This window comes from Entelurus aequoreus, linkage group LG06, assembly GCF_033978785.1.
Source record: "Entelurus aequoreus isolate RoL-2023_Sb linkage group LG06, RoL_Eaeq_v1.1, whole genome shotgun sequence".
NCBI lineage: Eukaryota > Metazoa > Chordata > Actinopteri > Syngnathiformes > Syngnathidae > Entelurus > Entelurus aequoreus.
In genome coordinates this window covers 81,462,632-81,485,747 of record NC_084736.1, presented here as the reverse complement: position 1 = coordinate 81,485,747, position 23,116 = coordinate 81,462,632, and the positions used below count along the sequence as shown (strand labels likewise).

The 23,116-nt window shown below is 39.7% G+C and overlaps 1 protein-coding gene across 2 annotated transcripts in view; it reads left to right on the top strand.

The window, feature by feature from the left end:
* The window catches only part of golga3 (golgin A3), a 35,833-nt gene that overhangs the window by 8,957 nt on the left and 3,760 nt on the right, over positions 1 to 23,116 (top strand). For both annotated transcript variants that reach the window (XM_062051619.1, XM_062051618.1), the window contains exons 7-23: positions 752 to 1,058; positions 2,850 to 3,052; positions 3,123 to 3,260; positions 3,443 to 3,604; positions 4,911 to 5,279; positions 5,466 to 5,543; positions 6,098 to 6,361; positions 8,544 to 8,638; positions 10,291 to 10,507; positions 10,703 to 10,846; positions 10,949 to 11,146; positions 12,552 to 12,668; positions 12,832 to 12,971; positions 15,128 to 15,260; positions 15,418 to 15,540; positions 15,605 to 15,769; positions 18,752 to 18,918. In XM_062051619.1, the coding sequence (XP_061907603.1) occupies positions 752 to 1,058; positions 2,850 to 3,052; positions 3,123 to 3,260; positions 3,443 to 3,604; positions 4,911 to 5,279; positions 5,466 to 5,543; positions 6,098 to 6,361; positions 8,544 to 8,638; positions 10,291 to 10,507; positions 10,703 to 10,846; positions 10,949 to 11,146; positions 12,552 to 12,668; positions 12,832 to 12,971; positions 15,128 to 15,260; positions 15,418 to 15,540; positions 15,605 to 15,769; positions 18,752 to 18,918 (3,020 nt within the window). The remainder of the gene's footprint in view (positions 1 to 751; positions 1,059 to 2,849; positions 3,053 to 3,122; positions 3,261 to 3,442; positions 3,605 to 4,910; positions 5,280 to 5,465; positions 5,544 to 6,097; positions 6,362 to 8,543; positions 8,639 to 10,290; positions 10,508 to 10,702; positions 10,847 to 10,948; positions 11,147 to 12,551; positions 12,669 to 12,831; positions 12,972 to 15,127; positions 15,261 to 15,417; positions 15,541 to 15,604; positions 15,770 to 18,751; positions 18,919 to 23,116) is intronic.

Here is a 23,116-nt window from a genome sequence, read left to right as displayed (position 1 = left end):
AGGAGAGACTATTCATCCCTGAACACCATTGAGTTCATGTAGGCTTAAAGATGCAGTTCCATTATTATATCAACTATCAGAGACAGAAACTCTTCATTTAACATAATGTCCTTTTTTGCTGCTTCAACACAGCTCAAACAACACAGAAAAAGGTAAAGTGAAATAACAGACAGACAGGGCTTTGCTGTCCGTAACACACACACACACACACACCGCAAAATGAGCTAACGTTACGCTAAAAGCAGGACTGCGAGCGAGCTGAACTGCCTTTTATATTTCTAGAAGGTCAACGGGCTCATAGTGATGTTACTAGTAGTTGACTGGGAGGTGTTTATTATCATTTGGGGAGAGTCCGCTGCCTGATGCTTACCTGCTAAGCACTGACTACATGCGCTCTGAATATGCACTGCTGATTGGCTGTTACCACTCTGTTTGTAACCAATCAGATGGTTGTGTGGGTGGGACAATTCTGGGTGCTGTGTAGAGGACTGACAGAGACAGAGGCAGAAGGAAGCGGAGGCGGCTACTTAATATGTTCGTGTGGAAACTCGTTCGGTACACCTCCGAACCAAACCGAAACCCCCGTACCGAAACGGTTCAATACAAATACACGTACCGTTACACCCCTACTCAATACAAATACCTATATATATATATATATATATATATATATAAGCGCTTTTGGTTGTTGTTGAGAGCCATACTTAAATAATTTGGAGGTCAATTCTGATGATCTTGTTCTGTCCACTAGACTCTCAAGGAGAAGACGGAGCTCCAGGCCCAACTGGCTACAGTGAATGCTCAATTGCATGCTCAGAAGACGGAGGCTCACGTTAGCCAGGAAAAGCAGAATGTCCTTAATACGGAAGTGGGCACACTGCGGCAGAACTGCAGCCAGCTAGAGAAGGCAATGGTGGAGCTCCAGGGCAATTTGGAGAACAAAAATGCTGGTCTGGCATCCTTGAGCAATGACCTGAAGGTAGCTGAAGACCAGTACAACAGGCTGATGGGGAAGGTGGAGGAAATGCAAACCGCTCTCATATCAAGGGACAGTACAGGTGAGACAACAGTCTACTAAGAGTAAAAACAATTATGACCACTTACTATATATACAGTTGACATCTTTTTCACAACGAATGTGATTCATTGAGATTGTCTTTAAGTATTATTGGGTTTTAGTGGGTTGTGCAGCATCATTGCTGACTTTAAAGCACTGCGGTGCACCTTATTTATGCAGAGAGAATGATATCACCAATTAAAACCATCTTATTAACGTTAGGGAGCATCATGAGAACTCAATACCTAGTTTTTAGCTATTATTCTGTCCAGCTATTCATTAAAACGGTTTGTTCTTCTGCTCTACTGCTGTGAATTAATGTTAAAGTTTCATATACATGATTTGAGGTGATCCAAATTTCAATAGACCTTATGGTCTATGGCAGGGGTCACCAACCGTTATGAAACCAAGAGCTACTTCTTGGGTACTGATTAATGCGAAGGGCTACCAGTTTGATACACACTTAAATAAATTGCTAGAAATAGCCAATTTGCTCAATTTAACTTTAACTCTATGTTATTATTAATAATTAATGATATTTACACTTAATTGAACGGTTTAAAAGAGCAGAAAACACGAAAAAAAATGACAATTAAATTTTGAAACAAAGTTTATCTTCAATTTCGACTCTTTAAAATTCAAAATTCAACCGAAAAAAAGAAGACAAAAACTAGCTAATTCGAATCTTTTTGAAAAAATTAAAAAAAGAATTTATGGAACATCATTAGTAATTTTTCCTGATTAAGATTAATTTTAGAATTTTGATGACATGTTTTAAATAGGTTAAAATCCAATCTGCACTTTGTTAGAATATATAACAAATTGGACAAAGCTATATTTCTAACAAATCATTATTTCTTCTAGATTTTCCAGAACAAAATTTTTAAAAGAAATTCAAAATACATTGAAATAAGATTTAAATTTGATTCTACAGATTTTCTAGATTTGCCAGAATATTTTTTTTGAATTTTAATCATAATAAGTTTGAAGAAATATTTCACAAATATTCTTCGTCGAAAAAACAGAAGCTAAATTGAAGAATTAAATTAAAATGTATTTATTATTCTTTACAATAATAATAAAAAAAATTACTTGAACATTGATTTAAATTGTCAGGAAAGAAGAGGAAGGAATTGAAAAGGTAAAAAGGTATATGTGTTTAAAAATCCTAAAATAATTTTTAAGGTTGTATTTTTTCTCTAAAATTGTCTTTCTGAAAGTTATAAGAAGCAAAGTAAAAAAATGTATGAATTTATTTAAACAAGTGAAGACCAAGTCTTTAAAATATTTTCTTGGATTTTCAAATTCTATTTGAGTTTTGTCTCTCTTAGAAGTAAAAATGTTGGGCAAAGCGAGACCAGCTTGCTAGTAAATAAATCAAATTTAAAAAATAGAGGCAGCTCACTGGTAAGTGCTGCTATTTGAGCTATTTTTAGAACAGGCCAGCGGGCTACTCATCTGGTCCTTACGGGCTACCTGGTGCCCGTGGGCACCGCGTTGGTTACCCCTGGTCTATGGCATCCTCAGGGTTGTCTGTCTTTGTATGTGCTCTTTGATTGATTGATGTCTAGTCCAAGTTCCATTCAGCCGGGTTAGGTCCCTGCTCACTGCGACCCTGAACAGGAAAAGTCATACAAAATGGATGTATAGATGGCATTATCAGAGAGCCGGCCCTCAGCTTACTTTATGTGCAAATGTACAGTACTTTTTCATTTTGTCTGCCACCGTTTAAAATTGCAGCCAAAAGCACCGATTGTAATTCATGTTGCTTTGTCCGTGTTCAATTTTGTAGTGCAGGATATGCGACTGCAGATGGGTGGCCTTCAGAACCAGCTTCAACAGGTCCAGCTGGAGCGCAGCACGCTTCAGAGCCGTCTGAAAACCTCCCAGGCAGAGATCGACTCACTCCAGCAGGTCAGGCAGTGGTACCAGCAGCAGCTCGGCCTGGCTCAGGAAGCTCGAGTGCGATTGCAAAGTGAAATGGCAAACATGCAGGTAAGATGGACATTTCTTTGTTCAGCATACATGCAAACATAAATATGTGTATACAACTTTTCCTCCCCAGGCAGGAAAAATGACCCAGAATGGTGTTCTTGAGCATCTGAAGCTAGAGAATGTGACTCTGTCCCACCAACTCTCTGAGACCCAACACCGCTCTATCAAAGAAAAAGAGCGTATTGCTGTTCATCTGCAAAGCATTGAGGTACATTGTTGAACATTCCTTTATTTCTTTATGCACGTCTGTTTGTTGACATGGAGAGCAGAGACAGGTGGATGACAAAAATATAAACGGTATATTGTGAATACTGTAGCATTTTTATATCGATCTGTCTTTACTTAGTAGGCATATTATTTGATACGGACCTTCTGCTATTAATCCTGTAGGCAGACATGATGACCCAGGAAGCCGCTTATAAGCAGATCCAGGATGCGAAGATCATGGTAGAAGATGACCTGCAGCACAAACTGGAAGACTTTGAGGAAGAACGAGAGCGCTTAATAAAACTGGCCAACACAGCCAGCCACTTGGAAATGGAACTGGAGCAGGTGGTGATTTTTCTTTGTTGTCATTTGAAGAGCATTTTAGTGTATTTAACTTTTGTGCAAATAGCACAAGTCTAATCAGCTAATGGACGGTATAGCTCGGTTGGTAGAGTGGCTGTGCCAGCAACTTGAGGGTTCCAGGTTCGTCCCCGCTTCTGCCATCCTAGTCACTGCCGTTGTGTCCTTGGGCAAGACACTTTACCCACCTGCTCCCAGTGCCACCCACACTGGTTTAAATGTAACTTAGATATTGGGTTTTAGACTTGGACTTAGACAAACTTTAATGATCCACAAGGGAAATTGTTCCACACAGTAGCTCAGTTACAATGATGGACAGTGTAAGGATGGAAAGGACAATGCAGGTAAAAATTGACTAAATATAGCGATATAAAATATAACATATATACATAATATTTACATAATATATGTACAGTATATTATATATACTGATATATTATATAATGTCTATATCATATATACAAAATATAACAATTACCATGTACGCACATGACGACAATTTTACAGTATATGTACAATGTAAAAGCCCTTTGTCACTCGAGAAAAGCGCTATATAAACATAATTCATTTCACTAATCCAGTGTTTTTCAACCTTTTCTGAGCCAAGGCATATTTTTTTTAGTTGAAAAAATCCGGAGGCACACCACCAGCATAAATCATTGAAAAATGAAACTCAGCAGCCAATATAAAAAGTAGTTCTCACAATTGTTGGATATGAATTCAAAACATCACGCCATGACTTATTTTGAGGTTGTTGGTGTTTTCCTGTGTGTAGTGTTTTAGTTCTTGTATTGCGCTCCTATTTTGTTGTTGATTGTCATGTCATTTACGGATGCACTTTGTGGACGCCGTCTGCTGCTCCACACGCTGTAAGTCTTTGCTGTCGTCCAGCATTCTGTTTTTGTTTACTTTGCAGCCAGTTCAGTTTTAGCTTCGTTTAGCATAGCCATCCCTGAGCTTCAATGCCTTTTCTTAGCGGCACTCGCCTTTTGTTTATTGTGAAACACGACAAACCATGGTCCCGACATCTACAAAGCAATTAGCTACTGGCTGCCACCTACGGATATGCCGCGCTCTAGACATTTGCGGATTATAATTACTGGTTTGCAAAAAATATTTTTAACCCAATTAGGTGAAATTACATAATCCCCCACGGCACACCAGGCAATATCTCACGGTACACTAGTGGTTGAAAAACACTGAGCTAATCCATCTATCCATTTTCTATGACAAACGTCTTGTTGGTAAACATAGGTGCTGACTGATGTTTATTATTTTATGTGTACTCTAGATGAAGTTGAACCTTTCTCAGAAGGACGTGCAGCTGCACTCCCTGCAGAAAGAACATCTGGAGCTGATGCGCCAGCTGACTACCACTCAGGAGAACTTGCATACCAAAGAACAGTCAATCAACCAGCTCGAGGCCCGGTACCTAGAGCTGGAAGGCCAGCTGGCCGAGCTGCAAGCAGAAAGCAATATCAAGGATGACAACATCCAGTACCTACAGAATGAGAAGATTGTTCTAGAGGTAGCACTACAAGCAGCCAGAGCCGACAAGAGCCAACTTGATGACAGTGCTGAAAGACTAGGAGAGGAAGTTCTGGTGGCCTCGGATGTCTTGGATCAGCTCAAACAGGAAATCCAGGTCAAAGCCAATCAGGTGCGAAACAAATGGCAGCTGTGCCTCACAGAATTAAATAGTGCATAACTGACCAGTAGAATTAGAAATTGGTATAACATAGTTAATTTCCCTATAAAATGTGTTTAATAGAGTTATTTAGTCAGTTTTTATTACTGTTACTGTGTTTGATTAAATCTAAATAAATGATGTGTTTTTTTGGTATAGATTGAAACGCTAAGGCAGGAGAATAGTTCTCTGAAGAAACACGCTCACAAATTGAAGGAACAGTTCACACAACAAAAGGTAATACATCTGAATTACGACACTGACAACTTTTGAATTATGCATATATGCATGACCGACTTTCTCATTTAGTCCTCCTCCATCTCTGAGCGGTAAAATGGAGAGCCTAACTGCCTCCGGCACTTTATTTATCTACAGATAACAATGTCTTGGTAAAGTTAGCAGAAGCTGTCGGGAAGTGCAATTTTTCCCTTCACATAATATTTCTGTCAGAATTTCCCAGCTGGCCAATGTTGATTCTGTCGTGGGAGGATGCATTGTCCAACCAAATGGCTGTCAACAGTTAAGAATAGAGTGCTGGTTGATCCACGTCACTGGATTGAGAAATGGTAGATGCTGCTCAGTTTGCAATGAAAAGATTTATAAAGTGGGACTTTTTTCCACATAAATTGTAAGGCTTCACTTTATCCAAGCCATTTTTTTTAATGCATGGCATTTACAAATGATTGGAGGCCACAAACGAATGTTTTTCTAATCCAGCATGAATGTGGAAGTAATCCTGATGAAGTGCATCTTGTTAATAAGAAATTCTAACTCGTAAGTCTTTTTCACAGGTGATGGTGGAAGCCTACCGTCGAGATGCCAGCTCCAAAGAACAATTAATCACTGAGCTCAAGTCTACTAAAAAGCGTCTTCTGGCTGAAGTGCAGGACCTAAAACAGGCAGCGCTGGATGTTCAGGGGGAGAAGCAGACCGCCGAGCTGGAGCACGCCCGGCTGCAGAAAGAGGTGCTCAGAGTCCACGACAATATGAATAACATGGAACTGCATTTGCAAGACGTTCAGCGCGAACGAGACCAGCTTGAAACGCAGATCCAGGTAAATTAAAGTAGAAGTCCTGCAATGTCTCTGTTATTTGTCAAATCAGTGCTGACGATGTAAATATTAGGGGTGTAACGGTACGTGTATTTGTATCGAACCGTTTCGGTACGGGGGTTCCGGTTCGGTTCGGAGGTGTACCGAACTAGTTTCCACACGGACATATTAAGTAGCGTAACGTACGTTGTGTAAACAATGCACACCGATGCACAACACACGGCATGCTAGCAGCTAACGGGCTACGATAGACTGACCATACGTCCTCTTTTGCGGAGCTGTCAGGGCGGAGTTTCTTAAATGCCTCAAATGTCCGGCATTTTGAGTTAGGGTTGCGTGTATTTTCAATGTACGTTCAGGGTTAAGAAGGGGTTAAAAACAAAACAAATTGAGCGCGCAGCAGCATTGGTGAGGGAGGGGCAGAGACAGAGAGAGAGAGAGAGTTATGATAAACGCGCATGCGTCGCCAGGCTCTGCTTTTTATCCATAGATTTATCACATTTCATTTTTTATTATCTATAGCTGGGGTGTCAAACAGCTAATGTTTTAAAGGCCCACGGCACATTCGATAAATACAATTAAAATAAACAAAAACATAACAAAAGTGAAATAAAAAAGCTTAAAGGTGAAATGTAATTTAGAAAAAGTTGCAATTTTGACTAATAAAACAAAGCTGGGTTTTTTTTCTTTCAAACTGTCATTGCTCAAAACATAATATTGAATCAAAATCAATGTTATTATGAATTATTGACCTATCCAAGGTTCTGATTACTTCACATCAAATATTCCACTTAGAAAAATATTTTTGGTGGAAGATTTTGCAAATTTGGTAAATAAATAACCCAAAAATGTATATTTTGTTTTCTTACTGTACCGAAAATGAACCGAACCGTGACCTCTAAACCGAGGTACGTACCGAACCGAAACTTTTGTGTACCGTTACACCCCTAGTAAATATTGCATTGTTTCTCACAGGATGGTTGAGGGGGGTAGATGACGCCGTTTTCTAATTTGCATAATTGTCCATGTGAGTTTTTACTCACATGGACAATTAGGTCATTCATACAGGTCTTCATTTAAAAGACAAGTGATTGCGCTACCTTCGCACAGTTAGAATACTGCGGCCGTTAAACTCATAGTCACAGGGCAGGCAGGACCTCTTATTTTGGTTGTTCAAGAGGCGATGTTTTGGGTAAACAGGCGAGGCTTAAAAGTATTGGCCGAGTTCCTTCTTCTCCTTTTAGTCTTTCTTATTTAACAATCCAGTGTGGGGTTAACGCTTAAGTTTTATGGTGGGTTTTCTCGTTAGTTATTTTGTGTGCATTTCCTTCTTGGGCTAGGTGCGTGGAAATCATCATTAAAAAAGATACAAAGAGGGATAAGGCTAGTAAAGAATGACATTTTGACTGCAGATTTAACATACGTTGATGACCAGTTTGGGGGAAGCGGGCTTGAGGAAAAGGTGGTTAGGACTGGAGTAATAAGAAAAGTGAAAATTATCAAAAGGGTGGATGATAAAATTAGGGAAGTGGAGTGCATAACTTCTGCTTGGATTTGCACCAAGAGTCTTTGGTTCCTAAGACCAACGGATGGGCTGTTATCCTATAAAAGTGTGCGAGTGAGCCTTGGAGTTTAACCAAAGCAACAAATATTAGCAGTTTTTGTTTTTTTCTCTTCTCTCTCGGTTGGTAAAAGGACTTGAACTTTTATCTTTAGAACAAGTAAAGCAATACAAATATGTTTAGATTTAACTTTCTTTATCCACTTATTTTCGTGTGTTTTTCACGTCACAAGCCTGTGAGGGCTTTTAGATGGGGGGTGGCACGAACAGCTGGTCGTTGAGAAGAGAACTTCAAACTTTAATGTTAGAATCCCAGAAATTGTCACAAAAAATTTTCGCAAGCCACTTTTCTTGAAAAAGACAAATTAGAGGGATCTGTATACTTGCTAACTAATATATTTGCTAAGTTGGCAACACTGATCTCTGCTTCTGCTACATCTTATTATTATTTGTCTTAAGAAGCAGACTTACAATATAATCTACTGTACGAAGTTGTAACAACATTCACAGATAGTCTCATTATACTGTGTTCCAAATCTAGTTGTGGCAGTCAAATGTATTGTCGGCGAGCTGCCACAAGTAAATAATGTATGGGAGCCAAAGTATTGATATTTTCCTTCTCAGTCTTTACAGTTTGATCAGCGTCAGCTTGTGGCCGTGACAGAAGAGAATGATGTTCTGAGAAAACATGTGGAGAAAATGGAAGCAGAAGCCAAAAAGTGAGTTTTGTGTATCATAAATCTTTGTTAAATGTGAAAGGATGACAATTGATTTATTTGGAACATGGTTAATATCTAATGTGACATCATTTCATTGCTAATATTGTGTCTGAGCCTATGAGCCGGACAATCTCAGTTCAATATTGATAACTTATGTTGTACACTGAGCACATTGAAATGATTCTGTAAAAAACATGTCTGCATATATATATCTGTATATATATATATATATATATATATATATATATATATATATATATATATATATATATATATATATATATATATATATATATATATATGCAGATATGTATGTATAGCACATTTAAAACAACCAAAGTGCTACATATGAGACAATAAAAGCAGTAAAAATAATAAAACTGAATAATACAATACACAGTAATAAATAAACAGTAGATTTGGACTAAAAACTGTTGAGGTATAATACAAGATGAAAACCAACATGCTTGCACTGCAAAAAGTCAGTGTTCAAAAACAAGAAAAAAAATACAAAAATGAGGGGTATTTTATCTGAACTAAGCAAAATTATCTGCCAATAGAACAAGAAAATTTGGCTTGTCAAGACTTTCCAAAACAAGTAAAATTAGCTAACTTCAATGAACCCAAAAATAGCTTAAAATAAGTATATTCTCACCAATAACAAGTGCACTTTTCTTGGTAGAAAAAAAAAGACCTTTTTGCTCAATATGTTGAAAAATATTCTTAAATGAAGTAAATGCTAGTGCCATTATCTTGACATAATGATATGCGCTCGGCATTACATTTCTTGAAACCAGCAAACTTATACTAAAAACTAATTTATTGTTCTTAATGGAAAGGCAACAAGGCAAGCGCTTGTTACTCTCGGGGTCTCCTAGCCGCTCAGGCAAATCATATTGTCTGAAAATGCATTTTTTCATGGATAACATGACATCATCGCGCCAAGTGCGTGCTCTTTCAGTCAATTAGTGCGCATATATACAGCCCGGCCCCTGGCCCAAAACATTTTTCTTGTAATTTTGAGGAATTTTTCTGAATGTGCATGAACTATTTCTGTTCAAAATTGTTTGAAATGTGAAATGTTTAAATATTAACTGTCAGTTTACTGTACTGTGCCAACTGTACTACTATATGAGTACCTATTTTCTATTGTTTCATTGAAAATAAAACAGCAAAATCCATTTGGCTGTCATCTGTTTTAATTATGAGACACAATTGTGTCAAAGTCATGATTTTTTTTTTCATGCTGGAAATAAGAAATGATTACTTTAAAAAAGTAGTTTTATACTTGTGAGTGTTGATGACACAGCTTTGCAACAGTTGATATTCTAGTTTCAAGCATGTTTTACTCAATATAGGTCATCAAATCTCAGCAACAAGCTGTAATATCTTACTGAGATCATTTAGGACCAAAACCCTTAAAACAAGTAAAACACTCTAACATAAAATCTCCTTAGTGAGAAGAATTATCTTATCAGACAGAAAATAAGCAAATATCACCCTTATTTGAGATATTCACTCTTACTTAGATTTCAGTTTTTGCAGTGTGCTTATACTGATTGAATGCCAAAGAAAACCGATGGGTTTTCAGCAAGCAATTTTGTCGAATTGAATGATGGATTTCTACCGTTTTTATCGTTTGCTTAAAACAGAGCCATCTCAGAACAGAAAGTGCGTATGAAGCGGCTGGGGACAGATTTGACCAGTGCTCAGAAGGAGGTGAAGGCCAAACACAAGGCCTATGAGAATGCTGTGGGAATACTGAGTCGGAGACTCCAAGAGGCCCTGACTGACAAGGAGATTACCGAGGCTGAGCTGGTCAAGCTCAAAGCCCAGGTGTCCGATGAAGGAAACAACCAGGTCCTCCAGGTATAAATCAGAACTCAACTAGTCTTAACCCACTGGATCTTTTGAGATTATTTTTTACTTGTATTTAACCCCAACTGGTTATAAAACCTAAGGCAACAATTAGACACATTGTCGGAAATTTTGCACCATTCATATTAATATAAAATGTTCTTTTTTTGTTTCTTTTCAAAACAACTTGCTTTATTTGTCACTCAGGAGAAGATTGCAGCTCTTCAGGCTGAGCTGCGTGCTGTGACTAACAGCAAGGCAATGTTAGAAAAGGAACTCCAGGAAGTCATTACCCTTACATCCACAGAGTTAGAGGAGTATCAGGAGAAGGTCCTGGAGCTGGAAGACGAAGTGAGCCATCAGATATTTTCTTACTCCCAGCTGTGGGCTGTATATTTCCATATTTGTATTATTTAATGTTAACATATAATCATGTATTTCATTTTGTCAAAGCTTCAAGAGTCACGATGCTTCAAGAAGCGCATCCGAAAACTAGAAGATGCCAACAAGAAGCTCGCACTTGAGTTGGAACATGAAAAGGGAAAATTGGCTGGACTGACACAGTCCCACACTGCACTGCGGGAGCATGCCAATATTCTAGAATTTGCTCTAGCGAAGCGAGAGGCTGATCTTGTACAGCTAAACTTGCAGGTGAAAGAGAAACTGAAACGTGTTTTACCAAATTTAAGAATTGGTTGTGCTACTTGTAAAACAGTCTTGTCTAAACCCTGAACATAATTTTCATCTAGGGTTTCAGTGTTTACCACAGGATTGCAATCTATTTGGGGTAGGGTACATTATGTCAGCGTTTAATTTTCATAATAGGCAATTACACATGTGCATGTAGTTTTTATGGACATTGAGGGAGGGATGAAAAGTAAACAAAAAATATTTAGAAATACAAATAAACTTTCTTCTGTAATTTTTTATGTTTTTTTTAATGTCATAAGCAAGACAGAGACAAGTGTGAGGGCTTTTAGATGGGGGAGGAGGGCATAGCTTTACCCACTACTTCTGGGGATGAGCGATATGTGCTTTTGTTACGGTAGTCTTCGATAACACAAGGAAAAGTTGCTAGAATGGTCGCAAGTTGCTTTTTGAAAGAGAATCTAGATCTAGGTCTGAGTACTCGCTAAATATAAAAAATAATTTTCTATATTAGCAACACTGATCTCTCCTGCTACACTTTCTTATTCTCTGGCAGACCAGGCATGTCAGAGGTGTATTAACAACCAGCGTTTTGATGCAAAGTTGTGAAAACAAGCTGCATTTAGGGACAGTCCCATTATAATGTTGTTATGAGCAAGGGCGTTCAAGGGGCCTTATTATGCAAACCCGACTTTTCTGACCTATCGGTACCTGCTGTTGTGTGTTTGGGATCTGTATGAATCCCGGAAATTTTTAATCAAACCGTGGAGGCATTCCGGAGATATTTAAAAAGCAATATTGCCTTCCATTTCAGCCAAACGAGTCGTTTGAAATTTGCTACAAGTGCGACGTTTTGTTCCAGTATAATGTCAGCGAATTATCAATTTTATGGCATAAATGTACCCAGAGTGCCTTGCGCGCGCCCGCCATTGTAGTCCGCCTTGTGATCAATAAGCTCCCTTTTTTCCCGCTATTTTCCTGTTGTGGGGCAGACTTGGTCGTGCATGGACATGCATCCTACGCTGTTGCCATTTCTAATACAAAGTAGCGTATAGTTAGTACTATGGAAGCGCTGAAAACAACAGCAAAGTGGGCGTGGATAAGACGCAGTTGGAGTGGAGGCACATAAATAAGACCCGCCCACAAAACGGCACACTCTGAAGAGACGGTCAGGAAGCAACTTAATGTTGCACATAATATATGCAAAATGTTGACCAAAGAACCGCCATTACATGTTATTTAGACCACAAGGATGTGTTTTGAATGTAAAAAAAATAAATCATAATATGACCCGTTTAACAGGTAGTGCCAAATGTATTTGTGGCAGTCCACATTTTAATGTATGGCAAACACTTGAGTTTATTACCTTTTACTCATCCACGTTGTTTTTGTCCGGACCAACTTTCAGGTTCAAGCTGTTCTTAAACGCAAAGAGGAGGAGGATCAACAAATGAAACAGGTTGTGCAAACTCTACAGTTTGCCTTGGAAAAAGAGAAAACCAAAGTCAAAGATCTTAAAGAACAGGTAGGAGCTCTTGGTCCAACAGTTTTATATTTTTTTTCCACTAACTTTTAGTTTTTTAAATAACCAATCACAAAGAATGGAGTCTTATGGGTTTATTTAAAACAGCTGTTGTGTTTTAGCAAGTTTTTGCTTTTAGGTTGTAACGATGTAATGCGTCTTCCAGGTATCGGCAGCAAAAGCTGAAGCAGCCCACAATAGGAGACACTACAGAGCTGCCATGTTGGAGCTGTCAGAGATCAAGAAAGACCTGCTGGCCAAAGAGGACTTGGTCAAAGCTCTGCAACAAGAAGCTCAAAAACTACAGTAAGCACATACACTATATTGGCAAAAGTATTTGGCCACCCATCCAAATGGTCAGAATCAGGTGTCCTAATCACAGGTGTATAAAAAATCAAGCACTTAGGCATGGAGACTGTTTCTACAAATATTAGTGAAAGAATGGGCCGCTTTCAGTGATTTCCAGCGTGGAACTGTCATAGGATGGCACCTGTGCAACAAATCCAGTCGTGAAATTCCCTCGCTCCTAAATATTCCAATGTCAACTGTTTTCTTTATTATAAGAAAAAGGAAGATTTTCGGAACAACAGCAACTCAGCCACCAAGTGGTAGGCCACGTAAACTGACAGAGAGGGGTCAGCATAGTGCAAGGACTTTCTGCACAGTCAGTTGCTACAGAGCTCCAAACTTCATGTGACCTTCCAATTAGCCCACGTACAGTACGCAGAGAGCTTCATGGAATGGGTTTCCATGGCCGTGCAGCTGCATCTAAGCCATACATCGCCAAGTCCAATGCAAAGCGTGGGATGCAGTGGTGTAAAGCACGTCGCCACTGGACTCTAGAGCAGTGGAGACACCTTCTCTGGACTGATGAATCACGCTTTTCCATCTGGCAATCTGATGGACCAGTCTGGGTTTGGAAGTTGCCAGGAGAACGCTACATTTCGGACTGCATTGTGCCGAGTGTGACATTTGGTGGAGGAGGAATTATGGTGTGGGATTGTTTTTCAGGAGTTGGGCTTGGCCCCTTAGTTCCAGTGAAAGCAACTTTGAATGCTCCAGGATACTGTTGCGTTGACCAGCATTCCTCCAATGGGGAATTCAAATTGCTAGTCTCTCCCAGATTCTTTTTATGGCAATACACTGATGTTTATATTCAATCTCCAGGCAATAGTTGGTATTTTGTAGTTTATTCTCAAAGCTTAGAGGACAAACCTGAGACCAACCCAGCACCCAAGCGTTCCCTAGCCCGGTCCAGATCGGTCTACCAAAACCCCGGAACTCCTGTCTACTTCCTCCTTCTCCTGTCCCCCCCCCCCCCCACCTGCTGTTTCCCCAGTCTAGCTGTGCTCCTTATCTTAGGAATGTAATGGCAGTCTCAATAAAGACAGCGCTCTGACTTTAACCAAGGACACTCGAATCCAAGCACTTTGTACCACACGAGACATTAGCTGATGTAAATATGACTATAGGAGTTTTTAGAAAGAAGTAACACTTAAATATGGATATGATTCTGATCTGCTTCCAACAATACCAAAACATTTTGGACAATTCCATGCTCCCAACCTTGTGGGAATAGTTTTGAGCGGGCCCCTTCCTCTTCCAACATGACTGTGCACAAAGCAAGGTCAATAAAGACATGGATGACAGAGTCTAGTGTGGATGAACTTGACTGGCCTACACAGAGTCCTGACCTGAACCCGATAGAACACCTTTGGGATGAATTTAGAGCGGAGACTGAGAGCCAGGCCTTCTCAACCAGGAGGTAGCGGGGGGGTGTATATTGTAGCGTCCCGGAAGAGTTAGTGCTGCAAGGGGTTCTGGGTATGTGTTCTGTTGTGTCTATGTTGTGTTACGGTGCGGATGTTCTCCCGAAATGTGTTTGTCATTCTTGTTTGATGTGGGTTCACAGTGTGGCACATATTTGTAACAGTGTTAAAGTTGTTTATACGGTCACCCTCAGTGTGACCTGTATGGCTGTTGACCAAGTATGACTTTCATTCACTTGTGTGTGTGTGAAAAGCCGTAGACATTATGTGATTTGGCCGGCACGCATAGGCAGTGCCTTTAAGGTTTATTGGCGCTCCGTACTTCTCCCTACGTCCGTGTACCACTCCGTACAGCGTCGTTTTAAAAAGTCATAAATTTTACTTTTTGAAACCGATACCGATAATTTCCGATATTACATTTTAAAGCATTTATCAGCCGATAATATCGGCAGTCCGATATTATCGGACATCTCTTAATTGTCATGTCATGTTCGGATGTACATTGTGGACGCCGTCTTTCCTCCACAGTAAGTCTTTGCTGTCGTCCAGCATTCTGTTTTTGTTTACTTTGTAGCCATCAGTTTTCTGCATAGCCTTCCCTATAATTTCCGATATTACATTTTAAAGCATTTATCTGCCGATAATATCGGACATCTCTAAACGTTTCCTATTTACCATGTGCTCAATCCACAGATCTCAGGACGAGAAGCACGCTCAGGAGATCTCCAGTTTCCAAGAAGAGCTGACCGAGGCCCATTCCCAGCTGCAGATCCTTCAGAAACAACTGGACGAAGAGATGTCAAGGCAGCCCCTCACTAATCAAGAAGTAAGGCGTTGTGATAAACTTCTATGTGCTTACCACACTCGATTGGGTTTGTCGACGTCGTATTGTATTGCCTAACGGTTGAATGAAGAACATGAAGGTTAATGTTTTGGAGTTTTTATGCATATAAAATAATGTCGAACATTGACTGCTTCCACAGGTTGAAGACCTGAAGTGGGAGGTGGAACAAAGGCAGAGGGAGATTGAGGCTCAGAAGCAGCAGTTGGAGATGATGGAGCAGTGCCACCACAGAGAGCTCGACAGCCTGCAGACGGCTTTGCAGGCAAGTATGGATTTTCAGGAGAACGTGAAAGTGAAATGGGCTTATTTGTTCCCTCCGATCACAGAGCATCAAGGTTGAGTTGGAGACGGTCCAGGAGGAGCTGAGTGGCACACAGAAGGACAAGTTTATGCTGCAAGCAAAAGTAGGTGAGCTGAGGAACAGCATGAAGACTGTCCTGCTACAGAACCAGCAACTCAAGCAGGACCTCAAACAGAACCGCCTGAGGAAGGTGATGCATCCAATTTCCTCACTTGGTGTGACGGACCTTGATTGAGTCCGGTTAAACCTAATTTATACTAGTGTCATTGTTTAAAAGGATGAATATTTGTTTGACGTACGGTACTATTTTATTGTGTTGCCTCTTATAGTCAAATTAGTTGTTAGGTGTTACCCATTACCTTGCTTTTCATTAGTGATGCATTCCAAAAGGTCAGACGAATTGTAAAAAAAAATTATGAATGCAATTAATCCGTTTTAGACAACCAAAAATAGTAACACAAAACACATTTAAAAAAAAAATTATTATAGTTTTGCAAAATATGAACCCTTTACCTTTAATAATAATAATAGATTTTTTTCGTAAAAAGCACTTTACATTAAGTAAACAACCTCAAAGCGCTACAGTGTATTAAAAAAAAAAAACAATTAAAAAGATAATAAAAAATAAATAAAAATAAAAACTAGAACAGCCAAATAGCTAAAAACTAGTAGGCATATATCTAAAAAAAAAAGGCTTTTTTAAAAAGAAGGGTTTTTAAGCCTTTTTTTAAAAGCATCCACAGTCTGTGGTGCCCTCAGGTGGTCAGGGAGAGCATTCCACAGACTGGGAGCGGCGGAGCAGAAAGCCCGGTCTCCCATTGTTCGTAGCTTTGTCCTCGGAGGTTGGAGGAGGTTAGCCTGTCCGGATCGGAGGTGTCGTGTGGAGGATTTGGGGGTGAGTAGTTCTTTAAGGTAGAGGGGGAAATTTCCATGGAGGCACTGGTGGGTTAGTAGGGAGACTTTGTATTCAATCCTTATTGAAGACTTTGGTTGGCGAAGATTGCGGGGACTTGGGGAGATGAAGGGAGAGTCATAGCGTCGTGCAGACGCCACCTTTATACTGTTCTTTCTTGAATTCAACAGTGCTTCTCACCTTCTTTATGGAAGTGCTGGAACTCGCAACTTTCTTTATTTCTTATTTTGCAGTCGTACTCAAACAAAAGAACCGCAACGACTGGCGTGTCCGTGGGATTTGTTTGGGCACTCGATACCTTGGCAAACGGACTACTTCGTAACGAGTCATACAATAACTGCGACATACTGTATGAAAACGGGGGCAAACTTTGAGATACATTTTTTTGTCGAAAAACCAAATGGTTTGCAAAATGTGGCATACTCCAAGGTAGTACTATTTTCAAGAACTTATTTCCAGTATTTAACACTAGGGGTGTAACGGTACATGTATTTGTATTGAACCGTTTCGGTACGGGGTTCCGGTTCGGTTCGGAGGTGTACCGAACGAGTTTCCACACGGACATATTAAGTAGCGTACCGTACGTTGTGTAAACAATGCACACCGAGGCACAACACACGGCATGCTAGCAGCTAACGGGCTAGGATAGACTGACCATACGTCCTCTTTTCACCGGACATGTCCTCTTTTGCGGAGCTGTCAGGGCGGAGTTTCTTAAATGCCTCAAATGTCCGGCATTTTGAGTTAGGGTTGCGTGTATTTTTAATGTACGTTCAGGGTTAAGAAGGGGTTAAAAACAAAACAAATTGTGCGTGCAGCAGCATTGGTGAGGGAGGGGCAGAGACAGAGAGAGAGAGAGAGTTATGATAAACGCGCATGCGTCGCCAGGCTCTGCTTTTTATCCATAGATTTATCACATTTAATTTTTTATTATCTATAGCAGGGGTGTCAAAATCAAACTTGCCAACCCTCCCGTTTTTAGCGGGAGAATCCCGGTATTCAGCGCCTCTCCCGACAACCTTCCGGCAGAGATTTTCTCCCGACAAACTCCCGGTATTCAGCCGGAGCTGGAGGCCACGCCCCCTCCAGCTCAATGCGGACCTGAGACTGAGTGGGGACAGCCTGTTCTCACGTCCGCTTTCCCACAATATAAACAGCTTGCCTGCCCAATGACGTCATAACATCTAGGGATTTTTAGAGAGTAGAGTGCACAACTGCGCACACAACAAGGAGACGAAGCAGAAGAACGAGGAAATTACAGACATGGCGACGCCGTCGACGAGCAGGATGAGGAAATACGCTTGCAAGTTCCAAAACGAATGGAAACAAGAATTTCAGTTCATCCAGGACAGTTCGAAGGGGAAGGTGTATGTTGCCTGTACATTTTGTAGAACAGACTTCTCCATTGAACACGGTGGCCGAAATGATATACTCATCATGAACGGAGAAGTTAAACAGGACAATACTGCCATCTAAAGGATAGCCACCGGAACACTGAAATTCAAGTATTTCTTTTATTTATATGTAAATAAATATATATATATATATATATATATATATATATATATATATATATGAAATACTCGAGTTGGTGAATTCTAGCTGTAAATAACCACGCCCCCAACCATAAACAAAAATATAACAAAAGTGAAATAAAAAAGCATAAAGGTTAAATGTAATTTAGAAAAAGTTGCAATGTTGACTAATAAAACAAAGCTGTTTTTTCTTTCTTTCAAACTGTCATTGCTCAAAACATAATATTGAATCAAAATCAATGTTATTATGAATTATTGACCTATCCAAGGTTCCCATTACTTCACATCAAATATTCCACTAAGAAAAATATTTTTGGTGGAAGATTTTGCAAATTTGGGAAATACATAACCCAAAAATTTATATTTTGATGTTTTCTTTCTGTACCGAAAATGAACCGAACCGTGACCTCTAAACCGAGGTACGTACCGAACCGACATTTTTGTGTACCGTTGCACCCCTATTTAACATACAGCTCAACTTCATTACAAAATCTATAAAATACTGTAATTGCAATAAAAACTATTGTTGGTGTTTAGCACTTGAGTTTGACATTACCGCACTTGTCACACTAGTTAGCACATATTCAATTCCTTCAGTATGCTAAAGAACGCCTTTGTAACTGAGCTACTGTGGGGAACAATTTCCCTTGTGGATCATTAAAGTTTGTCTAAGCTTATGTCTAAGTCTAAGATAGCCTGTGCTATTTTGTCATTGTTGGAACAGCAACGGATGGAAGTGAAAAGTGAGGGCAACCCATCCAGTCCTGTGACGCCGGTCAAGATCCCTGACTGCCCAGTGCCTGCCTCGCTGCTCGACGAGCTGCTGAAACCTTCCACTTCGGTCAACAAGGAGCCCCTCAATAACTTGCACAACTGTTTACGGCTGCTTAAGTAAGTACTAAATAATAATAAGTACTAAAACCTTCCACTTCGGTCAACAAGGAGCCCCTCAATAACTTGCACAACTGTTTACGGCTCCTTAAGTAAGTACTAAATCATAATAAGTACTAAAACCTTCCACTTCGGTCAACAAGGAGCCCCTCAATAACTTGCACAACTGTTTACGGCTGCTTAAGTAAGTACTAAATCATAATAAGTACTAAAACCTTCCACTTGGGTCAACAAGGAGCCCCTCAATAACTTGCACAACTGTTTACGGCTGCTTAAGTAAGTACTAAATAATAGTAAGTACTAAAACCTTCCACTTCGGTCAACAAGGAGCCCCTCAATAACTTGCACAACTGTTTACGGCTGCTTAAGTAAGTACTAAATAATAGTAAGTACTAAAACCTTCCACTTCGGTCAACAAGGAGCCCCTCAATAACTTGCACAACTGTTTACGGCTGCTTAAGTAAGTACTAAATAATAGTAAGTACTGAAACCTTCCACTTCGGTCAACAAGGAGCCCCTCAATAACTTGCACAACTGTTTACGGCTGCTTAAGTAAGTACTAAATAATAGTAAGTACTGAAACCTTCCACTTCGGTCAACAAGGAGCCCCTCAATAACTTGCACAACTGTTTACGGCTGCTTAAGTAAGTACTAAATCATAATAAGTACTAAAACCTTCCACTTCGGTCAACAAGGAGCCCCTCAATAACTTGCACAACTGTTTACGGCTGCTTAAGTAAGTACTAAATCATAATAAGTACTAAAACCTTCCACTTCGGTCAACAAGGAGCCCCTTAATAACTTGCACAACTGTTTACGGCTGCTTAAGTAAGTACTAAATAATAGTAAGTACTGAAACCTTCCACTTCGGTCAACAAGGAGCCCCTCAATAACTTGCACAACTGTTTACGGCTGCTTAAGTAAGTACTAAATCATAATAAGTACTAAAACCTTCCACTTCGGTCAACAAGGAGCCCCTCAATAACTTGCACAACTGTTTACGGCTGCTTAAGTAAGTACTAAATCATAATAAGTACTAAAACCTTCCACTTCGGTCAACAAGGAGCCCCTCAATAACTTGCACAACTGTTTACGGCTGCTTAAGTAAGTACTAAATCATAATAAGTACTGAAACCTTCCACTTCGGTCAACAAGGAGCCCCTCAATAACTTGCACAACTGTTTACGGCTGCTTAAGTACTAAATAATAGTAAGTACCGGTACTAAAACCTTCCACTTCGGTCAACAAGGAGCCCCTCAATAACTTGCACAACTGTTTAAGGCTGCTTAAGTAGGTACTAAATCATAATAAGTACTAAAACCTTCCACTTCGGTCAACAAGGAACCCCTCAATAACTTGCACAACTGTTTACGGCTGCTTAAGTAAGTACTAAATCATAATAAGTACTAAAACCTTCCACTTCGGTCAACAAGGAGCCCCTCAATAACTTGCACAACTGTTTACGGCTGCTTAAGTACTAAATAATAGTAAGTACTAAAACCTTCCACTTCGGTCAACAAGGAGCCCCTCAATAACTTGCACAACTGTTTACGGCTGCTTAAGTAAGTACTAAATCATAATAAGTACTAAAACCTTCCACTTTGGTCAACAAGGAGCCCCTCAATAACTTGCACAACTGTTTACGGCTGCTTAAGTAAGTACTAAATAATAGTAAGTACCGGTACTAAAACCTTCCACTTCGGTCAACAAGGAGCCCCTCAATAACTTGCACAACTGTTTAAGGCTGCTTAAGTAGGTACTAAATCATAATAAGTACTAAAACCTTCCACTTCGGTCAACAAGGAACCCCTCAATAACTTGCACAACTGTTTACGGCTGCTTAAGTAAGTACTAAATCATAATAAGTACTAAAACCTTCCACTTCGGTCAACAAGGAGCCCCTCAATAACTTGCACAACTGTTTACGGCTGCTTAAGTACTAAATAATAGTAAGTACTAAAACCTTCCACTTCGGTCAACAAGGAGCCCCTCAATAACTTGCACAACTGTTTACGGCTGCTTAAGTAAGTACTAAATCATAATAAGTACTAAAACCTTCCACTTTGGTCAACAAGGAGCCCCTCAATAACTTGCACAACTGTTTACGGCTGCTTAAGTAAGTACTAAATAATAGTAAGTACCGGTACTAAAACCTTCCACTTCGGTCAACAAGGAGCCCCTCAATAACTTGCACAACTGTTTAAGGCTGCTTAAGTAGGTACTAAATCATAATAAGTACTAAAACCTTCCACTTCGGTCAACAAGGAACCCCTCAATAACTTGCACAACTGTTTACGGCTGCTTAAGTAAGTACTAAATCATAATAAGTACTAAAACCTTCCACTTCGGTCAACAAGGAGCCCCTCAATAACTTGCACAACTGTTTACGGCTGCTTAAGTAAGTACTAAATCATAATAAGTACTGAAACCTTCCACTTCGGTCAACAAGGAGCCCCTCAATAACTTGCACAACTGTTTAAGGCTGCTTAAGTAGGTACTAAATCATAATAAGTACTAAAACCTTCCACTTCGGTCAACAAGGAACCCCTCAATAACTTGCACAACTGTTTACGGCTGCTTAAGTAAGTACTAAATCATAATAAGTACTAAAACCTTCCACTTCGGTCAACAAGGAGCCCCTCAATAACTTGCACAACTGTTTACGGCTGCTTAAGTACTAAATAATAGTAAGTACTAAAACCTTCCACTTCGGTCAACAAGGAGCCCCTCAATAACTTGCACAACTGTTTACGGCTGCTTAAGTAAGTACTAAATCATAATAAGTACTAAAACCTTCCACTTTGGTCAACAAGGAGCCCCTCAATAACTTGCACAACTGTTTACGGCTGCTTAAGTAAGTACTAAATAATAGTAAGTACCGGTACTAAAACCTTCCACTTCGGTCAACAAGGAGCCCCTCAATAACTTGCACAACTGTTTAAGGCTGCTTAAGTAGGTACTAAATCATAATAAGTACTAAAACCTTCCACTTCGGTCAACAAGGAACCCCTCAATAACTTGCACAACTGTTTACGGCTGCTTAAGTAAGTACTAAATCATAATAAGTACTAAAACCTTCCACTTCGGTCAACAAGGAGCCCCTCAATAACTTGCACAACTGTTTAAGGCTGCTTAAGTAAGTACTAAATCATAATAAGTACTAAAACCTTCCACTTTGGTCAACAAGGAGCCCCTCAATAACTTGCACAACTGTTTACGGCTGCTTAAGTAAGTACTAAATAATAGTAAGTACCGGTACTAAAACCTTCCACTTCGGTCAACAAGGAGCCCCTCAATAACTTGCACAACTGTTTAAGGCTGCTTAAGTAGGTACTAAATCATAATAAGTACTAAAACCTTCCACTTCGGTCAACAAGGAGCCCCTCAATAACTTGCACAACTGTTTACGGCTGCTTAAGTAAGTACTAAATCATAATAAGTACTAAAACCTTCCACTTCGGTCAACAAGGAGCCCCTCAATAACTTGCACAACTGTTTACGGCTGCTTAAGTAAGTACTAAATCATAATAAGTACTAAAACCTTCCACTTTGGTCAACAAGGAGCCCCTCAATAACTTGCACAACTGTTTACGGCTGCTTAAGTAAGTACTAAATAATAGTAAGTACCGGTACTAAAACCTTCCACTTCGGTCAACAAGGAGCCCCTCAATAACTTGCACAACTGTTTAAGGCTGCTTAAGTAGGTACTAAATCATAATAAGTACTAAAACCTTCCACTTCGGTCAACAAGGAGCCCCTCAATAACTTGCACAACTGTTTACGGCTGCTTAAGTAAGTACTAAATCATAATAAGTACTAAAACCTTCCACTTCGGTCAACAAGGAGCCCCTCAATAACTTGCACAACTGTTTACGGCTGCTTAAGTAAGTACTAAATCATAATAAGTACTAAAACCTTCCACTTCGGTCAACAAGGAGCCCCTCAATAACTTGCACAACTGTTTACGGCTGCTTAAGTACTAAATAATAGTAAGTACTAAAACCTTCCACTTCGGTCAACAAGGAGCCCCTCAATAACTTGCACAACTGTTTACGGCTGCTTAAGTAAGTACTAAATCATAATAAGTACAAAAACCTTCCACTTTGGTCAACAAGGAGCCCCTCAATAACTTGCACAACTGTTTACGGCTGCTTAAGTACTAAATAATAGTAAGTACTAAAACCTTCCACTTGGGTCA